At 49.8% G+C, this 12975-nt stretch overlaps 5 protein-coding genes across 5 annotated transcripts; 3 read left to right on the top strand and 2 right to left on the bottom strand.

Annotated features, from left to right (window-relative positions):
- Positions 1 to 60: 60 nt before the first annotated feature.
- On the bottom strand, positions 61 to 1908 carry LY79DRAFT_529592 (major facilitator superfamily transporter; the record flags this gene model as incomplete). Its single annotated transcript, XM_060556122.1, has 3 exons — positions 61 to 1185; positions 1242 to 1664; positions 1726 to 1908. The coding sequence occupies 3 exons, from the start codon at positions 1906 to 1908 to the stop codon at positions 61 to 63; spliced, it is 1731 nt and encodes a 576-aa protein (XP_060407246.1).
- A 750-nt stretch (positions 1909 to 2658) lies between these two features.
- On the top strand, positions 2659 to 3625 carry LY79DRAFT_529577 (beta-ketoacyl synthase; the record flags this gene model as incomplete). The annotated part of the gene is made up of 5 exons (XM_060556120.1): positions 2659 to 2850; positions 2910 to 2996; positions 3062 to 3119; positions 3175 to 3508; positions 3559 to 3625. Coding segments are annotated over 5 exons (738 nt in total), but the record flags the coding sequence as incomplete, so codon positions are not given.
- Positions 3626 to 3628: 3 nt separating this feature from the next.
- Positions 3629 to 4939, top strand: LY79DRAFT_682271 (thiolase-like protein; the record flags this gene model as incomplete). The annotated part of the gene is made up of 1 exon (XM_060564583.1): positions 3629 to 4939. A coding segment is annotated over one exon (1311 nt), but the record flags the coding sequence as incomplete, so codon positions are not given.
- A 186-nt stretch (positions 4940 to 5125) lies between these two features.
- On the top strand, positions 5126 to 10600 carry LY79DRAFT_529594 (type I polyketide synthase; the record flags this gene model as incomplete). The annotated part of the gene is made up of 3 exons (XM_060556123.1): positions 5126 to 9313; positions 9367 to 9687; positions 9749 to 10600. The coding sequence occupies 3 exons, from the start codon at positions 5126 to 5128 to the stop codon at positions 10598 to 10600; spliced, it is 5361 nt and encodes a 1786-aa protein (XP_060407243.1).
- A 618-nt stretch (positions 10601 to 11218) lies between these two features.
- LY79DRAFT_572955 (uncharacterized protein) lies at positions 11219 to 12740 on the bottom strand. Its single transcript, XM_060559415.1, has 2 exons — positions 11563 to 12740; positions 11219 to 11503 (listed from the first exon to the last, which is right to left on the bottom strand). The coding sequence occupies exon 1, from the start codon at positions 12279 to 12281 to the stop codon at positions 11565 to 11567; it is 717 nt and encodes a 238-aa protein (XP_060407242.1). The 5' UTR covers positions 12282 to 12740; the 3' UTR covers positions 11219 to 11503; positions 11563 to 11564.
- Positions 12741 to 12975: the final 235 nt, after the last annotated feature.

The raw sequence follows: 12975 nt of genomic DNA, 5'->3' as shown, positions 1-12975 counted from the left end.
GAATACCTTTATTAGGACAGGTTTTTCTTCTCGTTAATAACACTTGTATTTCTGCTAAATCTACACAGACTTGCTTAGATTTTCTCGTAGTTCTATTTCAGTTCCACCATCTTTTGCATGTCGTTGATCAAGGTTTGCATCCTCAACAACAGCCGTAGGCGATTGCGATTGTTTTACTGTTTTCCATTGCACAAAAGCGCTCCCAAATACGCTTGCGCAAGACAAACCAACGGCTAGATACCACGAGTTAGTGATAGATTTGCTATAAACTTGCAGAGTTGGGCCAACAGCATCAGGCGGTAGCACACCCGGCTCTCTGATGCTGGTTGCACCGCCATGAATGATGGCGGTAGCGTTGATATTCGGCAGGTATTTGGCGAGTCCAGTGCGGAGCTCGTTGGTGAATATGTTTTGGGCCACGGAAATAAAAATAGCTCCCCCAAATGACTGCATGAACATTACAAGTGCGGTTCCAAGCGGAATGTCTTCTGGAGGTAAAACCGCTTGAACAACAATGAGTGGAATTTGCATATCCATGCCAGAACCCAGCCCATACAGAACCTGGAAGCCAATCCAAACCCCTTCAGAAATGCCTGGCTTCCAAGTAGTTAAAAGGCCTGAGCCGACTGCCATTAGGACGGTCGATGCAATCATAAAAGGATTGTAATACCCGACCTGACCAGTGCCTATGCCACCTAGAATTGAACTTAGGGCTGTGGCTAGAATCAGGGCGAGATTCATTAGCCCTGACTTAACAGCAGAGACTCCTTGGATGGCTTGGAACCAGATGGGTATATATTGCCTCATCGTGAAGTCAGATCCAGCCGTACATACTGAGAACCAGCATGCCGCTGCAACGCTTCTTTGTGTTATGATCTTGATCGGGAGTGTTGCGTTCTTTCCTTTCTTTATCTGAATGAGGACGAAGGCAATAGAGAGGATGGCGAAGACAACAAAAAGAACAATAACTCTCGGATCGCGCCATGGATATGTGGTGCCGCCCCACTGTAGCACCAACAGGAGGCAAATGACGGCCGGCATCAGGACAAGAGTGCCCATTGGATCGACTTGCATAATCTTTTCAACCACTGTCTTGTGTTCTTTGTCTTTCGGTCGAGGCGGCTCATTGAAAAGAAAGAAGAGTATGGCCAACGCAATGGCGCCGAATGGGAGATTGATATAAAACTGAGTCTCATAAGCATGTTAAAGGGCATGAAAACCTGCAACGGCATATCACTTACACACCAACGCCAGGTCACTTTATCGGTGAAGGCGCCTCCAAGCAATGGCCCGACTACGGAGGCGATTGCATATACACTGCCGAAGAGACCGTTGTACGCAGGCCTCTTGGGAAGAGGAACGACGATTGCGATTATGATGAAGGTCCCAGTTAGGATCCCGGCGCAACCAATCCCGGCGATAGCCCGACCAAGGATGAGCACAGTGGATCGAGGTGCTGCGCCACAGATTACTGACCCGGCCTCGAAGATGATGATGCAAATCAGATAGATGAGTTTTATCGAGAAAAGCGAGTAAAGCTTTCCCAAGGTAAGTTGGAACGTGCAGGTTGTGAGAAGGTAAGCACTGCCGTACCATCCAACATCGGCGATGGAGCTGAACTCATCCGTAATTCGCGGGATTGCAGTCGATAAAATTACATTGTCCTGAAGAGAACCAATAAGAATGATTCTAGGAGAGGAGTTTTCATTCCCGGAAACGGCATACCAGGCTAACTAAGAAGAACGTTATACCTAGGCCCAACGTGATCACATGAAGCTTGAGGCCCGTCGGCAGATCGACATTTGGATCGTCAGTTGATTTCTCGGCTATGGTCGGCGTGTTGGTTCTTGAGCTTTTGTTTTGCCTTGTTTTCTCGGTCGATTTGGACGATTTGATAAAAGAACCCATGGTGAGAAGTTGTATGTAAAGCGTTTATCTGGTGGTTTTTCAGCGCAAGTTTGACCACAAGCATGTTGAAATATACAAAGAAAAATATTGAAGAAATACGCAGTGGCTTACTTCTTTTACCTAGGCCGACAAAGTATGGGTGATAGTGTATGTCTACAGTCCGACAACCCTTTGGTTCACCTCCCAAGCTTTGCATTGGATTAACTTTCGATCCTGCATGCAGCTTAAGGTTGGGCACTAATAAACACATCTCTGCAACGGCAAAACCTAGTGGTCGATGCCGACACCCCAAAGATCAAATTAGGAACATGACTTTATTTACTTTTTCCGAATCCTGCACCCCAAAAGAATCACCCGTTCAAACAAAATACCGTATCGGAACATGTCATTTTAGGTCGCCCCGGTTACTATGGAGAACTTTGGCTACTCCTAAGCATCACATCGGTGCCGCGGGGTCTACGCCGGATTAGCTACTTTGTCCTGCAAACAGCATGTCGCATGACCCACCGTGTGATCATTAATAGTTGTACAGGTATCATTTAGTTGGCCTTTCTGTAGACTCGGATAACTAACCTTAAGCAACATCTCGTCTCTAGCCTAAGAAATATCACTACAGCTTTTAACGTAGTCACTTACCGCAGCCTATGTGTATTGAAGCAACAACTCCCAAAGCCGCCCGAACAATTCATAATGGCACCGTATATGAGTCATGGAAATTACTCCCCCAGCATCAGCTCTCCGGTGGGCAGCATGGACTCGTCCAGAGGCCCAGCAGAGCCTGTCGCAATTATCGGGTTAAGTTGCAAATTCTCTGGTGAGGCAACAACACCAGAAAAGCTTTGGCAGCTTGTCGTCAACGGAAGGGACGGTTGGAAACCTGTACCAAAGTCAAGGTTCAACGTAGATGCATTTTATGACAAAAACCATGCAAAAACTGGGATGGTATTATTATGTCATCTTCCTGTTTCGCGAGCCATGTTTACTGACAGATGTATTGATAGTCCAATGTTGTCGGCGGTCATTTCCTTGAGGAAGATGTCGCCAGGTTTGATGCATCTTTTTTCAACTTCACCGCCGAGATTGCGAATGTCTGTCTCGACCCGACTTTCTGGTTTAATACCTTATTCAATCACTAACAACGTTATGGTGATAGGCGATGGACCCACAGATTCGATTGCTTCTCGAGTCTGTGTTTGAAACTTCAGAAAACGGTAAAGATATTAGCCCTCGCCGATAACAAACTACAACTAATCAGATGCTTCATAGCTGGCGTGCCGCTGCAGAAGCTGGCTGGCAGCGACACATCCGTCTTCGTAGGGTCTTTTTCCAGGGATTACCATGACAGCCTGTTGCGTGATCCGGACACGCTCCCAAGGACAACCCTTACCGGCAACGGGGTCGCGATGATGTCCAACCGAATTTCGCACTTCTTCGATCTCCGTGGCCCTAGTTTGACGACAGACACGGGGTGTTCCTCAAGTTTGGTGGCCCTTCATTTGGCTGTGAATAGCATTCGAAATGGAGAGTCGCGCATGGCCATTGTTGGCGCCTCAAACCTCCTTCTGAACCCCGATCCATTCATTATTATGTCAAGCCTAGGGTAAGCTTCTCGCGTCAGAGAGCCATTTGAAGTGTGCTGAAGAAAACTAGAGTCCTCGGCCCGGATGGCCGATGTTTTGCGTGGGACAATCGAGCGAACGGGTACGGTCGTGGCGAAGGCATAGCGACGCTTCTGTTGAAGCCTCTCCGGGATGCCATATCGGACGGCGACCGTATCCATGCGGCGATTCGAGAGACTGCTGTTAACCAAGACGGAAGGACGCCGACTATAACATCACCATCATCAGACGCTCAAGTAGAATTGATCCGAGCTTGCTATAGCAAAGCCGGGTTGGATCCCGGAAAGACGCCCTATGTCGAAGCGCACATGACCGGAACTCCAACGGGGGACCCAATCGAAGCGAGCGCAATCAGCCGTGTCTTTGCAAAAAGCCGAAGCGTCGGCAATCCAGTCCTGGTGGGGTCTATCAAGACCAACCTGGGACACCTGGAGGCAGCAAGCGGAATAGCGGGTGTTATCAAAGCCATCATGATGCTCAAGCATGGATTCATCCCTCCTAATCTGAATTACGATCAAACGAACCCCAACATTGACTTGAAAGCACTGGGCGTCCGTGTTGTCACCATGGGTCAGGAATGGCCCAAAGACATGCCAAGACGCATCTCGGTCAACAATTACGGTTACGGAGGAACGAACGGCCACGTAATCATCGATGCGGCAGTTGAGCACGTCCATGAACATACCGCAGCAGCTGAGGGGACTGATCACCCTAGGCTTGTCGTTATGAGCAGCAAAGATTCAGCTGTCACTGAAAGAATGCTCGAGAACCTAAAAGACTACCTTGAGACTCGAAAAACTTCAGATCAACCAGTCAGACTCCATGACCTTGCCTACACTTTTCAAGCCCGACGGACACAGTTCCCGTGGAGAGTGGCCATATCATGTATCAACTGCCAAGAAGATCTCATCAAGGCTCTTGACGACCCAATGAGGAGGGCCGTGAAACTGGCAAAAGGAGTTCCTCGTGTCGGTTTCGTTTTCACCGGGCAAGGTGCTCAATGGCATGCCATGGGACGAGAGCTCATCTCCACCTATCCCATCTTTCAAAAGTCTCTTCTCCATGCTTGCGATGTCTTGAGAGACTATGGAGCGGACTGGTCTCTCATAGAAGAGCTACAACGCGACGAAAAGTCTACACGCGTCAACGAGCCTCGGCTTGGTCAGCCTGTTTGTGTTGCTCTTCAGGTCTGCTTGGTTGATCTTCTCAACTCTTGGGGAATTCAGCCAAGTGGCGTCACCAGCCATTCAAGCGGTGAAATCGCCGCGGCATACTCAGCCGGCGCTTTGACGTTTGAGGAAGCCTTGGGTGTGGCCTACTTTCGAGCTTACCTGGCTGAGAAGCACCAGGCTGCGTCTAGCTGTCCTGGAGGTATGATGGCCGTAGGGTTAGGTGCCGAAGATGCATTGTCCTATCTGGCGGACCATGGTGTCACTCAGAGTACTGTGACTGTAGCCTGCATCAACAGTCAGTCAAGCGTTACACTATCGGGAGATCTTGATGTGATTGAGCGCCTCGAGAAAGCTTTCTCTCAGGATCAAATCTTTGCGCGGAAGCTAAAAGTCAAATCGGCCTACCATTCACACCACATGCTACCAATGGCAGAGGAATACTTGACGGCCCTCAAAACTATCATTCACCCAAAGCTCAAGTGGAATAAGATTGTTTACTCTTCCCCTGTCACCGGCGACCTCATCGACTGCCCCCAGAATCTGGGCCCCCAGCATTGGGTCAACAATCTGCTTCAGCCCACGCAATTCTCAAAGTCCTTTGAAAACATGTGTCTTGCGAGGAATGGCGAAGACCCCGCTGTTGATTTCATCTTAGAGATCGGTCCGCACTCGGCTCTCGCAGGCCCTATTAGGCAGATATGTAACGCTCCTGGATTGAAGGGCAGGAACTTGCCATACACGTCCAGTCTGCTAAGAGGCCAGAACGCTGTAATTACAATGCAATCTGCTGCAGGAGCTCTGTGGTGTGAAGGCTATCCAGTTGATATAGCAGCTGTCAACTGTCAACAATCTCACGACAACCACCGCGTCATTTCAGACCTTCCTCCATATCCTTGGAATCATTCCAACCACTTCTGGCAGGAATCGCGTGTGAACGTTGCCCATCGACATCGGAGTCACGTACGCAATGACTTTATTGGCTCTCAGATTCCTGGACCCGCATCTACAAATCCGATTTGGAGGCATTTTCTCAAGGTTTCTGACCTGCCCTGGCTGCGAGACCACGTCTTGTCGTCGGACATTGTATACCCTGGTGCCGGCGGTATCACAATGGCGATCGAAGCCCTGCGACAATTCTCCAAGGAGCCACAAGAGTCCATCGATGGATACTGCTTAAGAGATGTGCAGATCAGCAAAGCATTGGTCGTTCCAGATACTGAGACAGGTGTTGAAGTCCAGCTATCTCTGCACTCATGCGACAAAAAGAACCTGGATCCGGGTTGGTACGAGTTCTCACTGATGTCGTTCAGTTCTGACAGCGGATCTTGGACTGAACACGTCAGCGGTTACATATCTCAGCGGCAGAAGCCGAAGCTTTCAGTCACTCCGATCTCAACCCCAAACCGTGAAAAGACAGATGCCAAGGATCATTATTACTCACGCAATGTCGAACCTGAGGCACTCTTCGCACGACTTAGAAATATGGGAATTTATCATGGACCGTCGTTCCAAAACATGTTGGCCATACAAGCCAATGATTCAGAGTCCAAATTCCAATTCAGGGTTGCAGACTCAAACTCTGCCAGTAGCCATCTTCTCCATCCCACGACATTGGACTCGATATTCCAAGGCGCATACGCTTCCTTACCTTCTCAGTACTTCCAAAACTCAATGGTGGTTCCCCGGTCTATTGAGGAGATTTACGTGTCACACTCGATCACCTCATTGCCCGGCACGCGGTTCGAGTCCCTTGCAACCGTCAATCGTCTTGGCAGGTCCGGCTTCCGATCTTCTGTCGTAACACATGACCCTTCATCTTCGGTCCCAGATAAGACGCTTTTAGAAGTCAAAGGCCTATTTTGTCAAGCTTTGGGAGGTATCGACGAGAGCGGTGGTAGCCATGAGCTGCCAAATCTCATGTTCAAGATGCACTGGCATCCTGATGTGACCCTCATGCCAATATCAACACTGAAAGGTTCGCTCAAGTATGAGGCTGACCCTAAGGAGCTATCTGTGAACAAAAAGTTGATACAAGCAGCTTGGTACTTTATCCAAGACACAATTCAAGATTTGAGCTCGGACGAGATCGCAATTGTCAACATGGAGTGGTACCATAACTCGCTCTACAACTGGATGCGATCCAACTACGAAGCTGGACTTGCCGGCACCTTGGCGCGCGGAAGCTCCTCATGGGCTAGAAGAAGCAAGGGCATGAAGCTCATGTTACTGGACGAAGTTGCTGCAGAGAGTGTAAACGGACGCTTGTTGTGTCGTATCGGCAGCAACCTGTCCAAAATCCTAAGAAAGCAAGCCGCGCCACTAGAAGTCATGATGGAGGGCAATTTGCTCTATGATTTCTATAGTCAAGCTCTCCGATGCAATCGATCCTACGAGCAAGTAAAAAAGCTCGTCCGCCTTTACTCGATGAAAAACCCACGTGCCAGGGTTCTTGAGATCGGAGGTGGCACTGGTGGATGTACGGGGTCGGTTCTAGAGGGATTGTCCCAAGATACACCCGACAACCGGTACCGCTTTGGATCTTACACTTTCACTGATATATCAAGTGGATTCTTTGAGGCAGCATCGAAGAAATTTGCAATTTATGGCGACATGGTCAATTTCAAGAAACTTGACATCGAAGCAGATCCTGTAGAGCAGTCCTTCGAGGCTGGCTCATATGACCTCGTCATCGCCTGTCAAGTGCTTCATGCCACCAAGAACATGGAGAAGACGATGAAGAACGTCCGCAAGCTTCTGAAGAAAGGCGGAAAGTTGATTATTGTCGAAACAACAAAGGACAGACTTGACGTGCAACTTGTCTTCGGAACACTACCCGGCTGGTGGTTGGCAGAGGAGACTGAACGCAAGGGAGGCCCGAACTTGACTTTGAATCATTGGGGTCAAGTTCTCAAAAGCAGCGGTTTTAGCGGTATCGACTTGGATGTTCGAGACATGGAACACGAGGAGGACTATTCGTTTAGTGTCATTACTTCCACGGCTACCGCTTCGCCCTCCTATCCTCGCGAAGTTGCCATCATGTGCCTGCCAGGAGAGGTGCCAGTGAACTGGACACATGACCTTGAGAGAGCAATTCAGTACACCACAGGTGCTATAACCACGACTTCGGATTGGGCGTCTATTGATGCCACTGGCAAAGTGTGCATCATGCTTGTTGAAATGATAGCTCCCTTCTTGCATCGACTGGGACGCGAGGATTTTGCACGCATTCAACGATTGTTGACGACTGCCCAAGGCGTATTGTGGGTGACAAGGGCTGGTCTTACATGCGGGACGAATCCTGACATGGCGTTACATTCTGGTCTTTTGCGGACGCTGCGAATGGAAGATGTCGGTAGACGATACGTCTCCCTCGATCTCGGGACTACCGAATCTCAGTGGTCTATGGAGAATTTGGGTTATGTCGTGGACGTTCTCAAGGCTTCATTTGACTTTTCTCTCGCCGACAGAGAGATCGACCATGAATACGCTGTTCGAGACTCCCTACTTCATGTGTCTCGCATCTACAACGACTACGCGGGAAACAGAGCTTTGGCATCTAGAACCGACGATCAGGAACCGGAGCTTCGATGCTTCAAATCCAGTGATCGAATGGATCTGAAAATGGAGGTCGGCACTCCTGGACTTCTAGACTCCTTGCGCTTCAGAGAAGTCGAGAACAATGTTTCGATGCTGGAGGCCGACCAGCTTGAGATCGAGCCTCGCGCTTTTGGTCTCAACTTCAGGGATGTGCTCGTTGCACTGGCCCAGCTTGATGAGACCATCATGGGCTATGAGTGCAGCGGCGTCGTCACTAGAATGGGCCCAGAAGCAAAGCAAGCCAGTGGCCTAAAAGTCGGCGATCGAGTTTGTGCCATTCTTCGCGGTCACTGGGCGACAAGGGTAACCATCAACTGGCAATGTGCCGTTCGTATACCTGAAGACATGTCGTTTGAGGAAGCAGCAACAATCCCTATGGTGTTTGCCACGGCTTATCTTGGTCTCTACGACGTTGGAAGGCTTGCCAGAGGCGAGAGCATCCTTATCCACGCCGCAACCGGCGGGGTCGGACAAGCTGCAGTGATGCTCGCCCAGCAGCGGGGTGCTAAAGTCTTTGTCACAGTCGGCACCGAGGCAAAACGCGATTTCGTGATGAAGGAGTTTGGCGTGCCCAAAGAACATATATTTTCCAGCAGAGACACGTCTTTCGGTCCCGCTCTGATGGCAGCCACCAATGGCAAAGGAGTCGACATGGTACTCAATTCGCTCGCCGGCCCGCTACTGAACGAGACCTGGAAGTGTATGGCAAGATTTGGTCGATTTGTTGAGATCGGCAAGCGGGACATGGAAACATCAAAAGCCCTGGACATGAGCCCTTTACGGCTTGCTGTCTCCTTTGCCGCGGTGGACGTATTCCAGCTGGGCAAGTATAAGGGCTGTGTTCTCCAAGACGCCCTCTCTAGCGTCATGGAAATGTTTGAGAAGAAGCAGCTTCGTTTTGTGGCTCCTATGACAAAATTTCCCATTTCCGAAGTTGACAAAGCCTTTAGACTGATGCAGAGCGGCAAACACATGGGCAAGATAGTCGTTGTGCCGAAGGTGACGGAGCTTGTCAAGGTGGGAATATTTCTATCCCAGTCGCAATGAGAGGTTGCTAACCATGAATTAAGGTTGTTCCCTCTTTGAAAGCAGCACGCCTGTTGCCCGACGCCTCATACCTCATTGTGGGCGGCATGGGTGGCATCGGCCAGTCGATTGCACGATGGATGGCGAAACATCTCAGTTGCAAATACCTTATCATTCTGTCTAGGAACGCCACGAAGTATTCCGAATGCGCGCCCCTGGTCGCAGAGCTCGAGTCACTGGGATGCAGGACCCTGGTCCGGGACTGCGACGTATCATGCGGTGCGGAGTTCAAACAATTCATCGTTGATGCTGAGGCAAGCTTTCCGCCCGTCAAAGGCGTGATTCAAGCTGCCATGAAATTAGATGTAGGTTGACACGCCATCTCTCAAACGAAAAAGATTGGCTAGTGGCTAAGACATTGAACAGGACTCCATCTTTCCCAACATGAAATATGAACAATGGCTGGCTGCCACGGGGCCCAAAATCACAGCAACATGGAACATCCACAATAATCTCCCAAATCTGGATTTTTTTATCCTACTTTCCTCCTTGACGGGTCTCGGTGGCAACACCAGTCAAGGAAACTACTCGGCTGGCGGAAGCTTTCAAGACGCGTTCGCCAGATACAGAACGTCGCAAGGCTTACCCGGAGTTTCTATCGACTTGGCTAGTATACAAGAAGTTGGCTTCGTTGCCAACACGGAAGGGGTTGCGCAGCGCTTGAGAAAGACTGGTCTTGCTGAAATCGATGAGGTCAACCTGCTTAAGATAGTTGAAACGGCTATCCAAGACCCGCACCGTGAGATCGACCTCAGCCAGCTTATTACAGGAATCCTGGATTTCGATGAAGCATCCACGGTCGCCTGGGTCAATGACAGGCGCTTCTTGTCTGTTCAGTTGAATCAACTGAGTCTTGGCGGCTCGAGTCACCGGACGGACCAGCGACACTGCGCGGCTACGCGGCTGTCCGACTCATTGCAGTCCGCAAGTAATCATTTGGACGCAGTGGCTCTGATCTTGGACGCCATCATCTCAAAGTTGGCAGATATGTTTGGGTTGGACGTGGCTGAAATCGACAAAAAGCATCCCGTCTCCAAGTACGGGGTTGACTCGCTCATCGCCGTCGAGTTGCGCAATTGGCTTGTCTCTAACGCCGGAGCCGAGACAACAGGCATTTTCGACGTGCTGCATAGTCCTAGCTTGAGCGTTTTGGCAGAGAAGGTTGGAGAGAAGAGTCGCTATGTCCCGAGTGCGGTGAGCCCACACATATTGCAATAGATGGAGGAACGTTAGGACGCACTTTTTTCGTCTCCAGGTTATTAACGCACAAGTACAGCACGTCACCCGCTTTGTTAGAATTTTCCTAAGTAGAATGGGGAGACATTACGATTGTTGTTGTTGTATTATTTAACGTCTTGACGTTCCTGTAGAGGACAAAGGACGCCTAGGGTAGCAATACTTTAGTTATATACATAAATAAAGCACACAGCCTCCCCTTTTCACAAGTCAACCAGCCTACTGTGTATATATTCCTTTGCAGAACCACGCCTAGGAAATTCACCCTGAGATCTACTGTTGTTGTTAATGCTTAATAGTTCTTTACCTTCTGGGCGTTGTGAGGGCATCCCCATCCTACATACAGTGTTACATTATGGCAAGAAGGGGATCTCTCGTGTTCGGTTAAGGGGAGACATTATGAGGTGCTGGCTGGTGTGACTATACCAGTTTAATTGCCAGGTGAGCCCATTTCTGTTGAAGCGTGGAACCTACCTAAAGTAGAAAAACCTATAAAATGTATGTTGGTGGAGGAGCCCATGGGTCACGTGACCCACCTCCACCTCCTTCTCGGCCAGCCTCTGCCCACTGCGGGCAGCCCACTCCTGGTTAGCTTCACATCACAGTTATCGCCCATACAACGGTATTGCCTCACTTTGCTGCTCTCACAATATATGTCGCGATGCCCTCACGACATCGCGGAGTCTTGGGGCGGAGCCGGAACATCTGTAGTCCGGCTCCACCGGCCCGACCCACCCGTAGAATGGATATATTTACGGGTTGGATTCACCACACCACACGTAGCTAGGCAAGCCGTTTTCCTATGATCTTTTCCTACCCGTAGAAGGCACTGCGTGACAACATATATCCATATTGGGCATGTTTCGCGATTGGCAAATTCATTGTGTCGGTCCCTTGGATCACTCCTTAGTGTCTACCCACCATATCACTGACCTTCGGTACAGGGTTAACCCATCTCAAAGGGTACATCATCACTCACGGAACGCCTACTGTCCAACTTTATCAGTAAGGCTTTCAAGCGCTGAACCTTTCTTTCTGCGCGGAGGAGTGGTGCCAGATGTGACTTTTTCACCCCAACTTTCGATTTGACTTGACGAATCAGCTGATAGACCTCTGTGAGCTGACCCCTCACCAGTAGCCATAGAATTTGGACTTGCTCCGGCCGGCTTTCGACTTTGTATGACTGGAACCGGATGGCAGGGCCTCCTGCAAATGGACTATCGAGCGAATGCCGCAGTTGAGCAAAATCAATGTAGCAGCGGACAATCATTTTGCAGATGTCGCTTAGATATTGCCCGGTCATTGCCAGGAGCATCAAGCTCTCCGAACGCGAATTGCAATAAGTGCACTTCAAGATGGCGCCACAGCCTTTGACGGCCTCCTGACAGCGGTTGAGCAGGCGGTCCATGAGTATGATAGGCACCTCCGTGTTGGCGGCTTCATTTCCGAGCTGCTCCAGCATGTGGGCTGCGAGCCGCAAGCAATGGCACTTGTTCTCTTTCTTCCTTGTGCCCACGCTCTCCAGCAGCAAACTCATAGGGGGTGCCGAGATTTTGTAGGCCACCGGTGTTGCCCTTTGGCCGCGCTGTGCTTCATTAGGCATCGTCTGGTATTCTTGCGGCATCATTGAATGATGCGTTGTGAATCTCTCGTTAAGAAACATGTTCGAGGTCGATAAGCCGGGCGTTGAGGTATTTTCAGTGACGTCAGTGTGATCTACGATGGCAAGTTAGTAACAAGGCAACGAGACGATAATACAGGGCAAACTAAATATTCATACCAATGTCAGGCTGAGTTCCCTGCGAGCTCAGATCGTCGGTACCGCTGTCGTCAAGAAGGTCATGGTACGACGTATTATCTCCCAGCTCCTCCCAAGTGCTAGGGAAGTCCCCACCCTCCACTGTGGTAAGAGTATTCATTGATGTGTTTGGCGATAGATGAGTGCAGGAAACCAGCCACTGGTCTATTTGATCTGTATCCTGTTCTGTCTGCAGCAGACTGTTGCTACAGTCTTTCCTGTTTACTACCGGTGTCTCAAATGCCCAGCTGCTACTGGGGGTTAGAAGCACATCCTGCTTCTGCAACATGCTTATGTCCGTTATTGATTGGTGTTCTTGGTGTGCTTGGTTGCTCTCACTGAAGGGCAAATCAGGATCCAGCCTGCAACTGTCAGAGAATGCGGGTGATGAGGATACCTCAGCATCATCGTCATCCCGTGTTGGCTGTGGTGATTTCGGTGTCTCTCCAGTTAAACGGTCCGAGGACTTGTTTTTTCGGATGTTGTTCCTGTGCTTGGGGTAGCTGCAAATATTGGAGCTAGATTTGCATCTGTCGCATCCAAGTGGATCGCCGTTACA

This window comes from Colletotrichum navitas, assembly GCF_030913465.1.
Source record: "Colletotrichum navitas strain CBS 125086 chromosome Unknown LY79scaffold_171, whole genome shotgun sequence".
NCBI lineage: Eukaryota > Fungi > Ascomycota > Sordariomycetes > Glomerellales > Glomerellaceae > Colletotrichum > Colletotrichum navitas.
Note: the sequence above shows the minus strand (reverse complement) of the source record. Positions and strands in the feature narration are given on the sequence as shown.

Coding starts and splice junctions, on each gene's coding strand:
- LY79DRAFT_572955 (XM_060559415.1), bottom strand. CDS start 12,281: ATGTTTCTTAACGAGAGATTCACAACGCATCATTCAATGATGCCGCAA.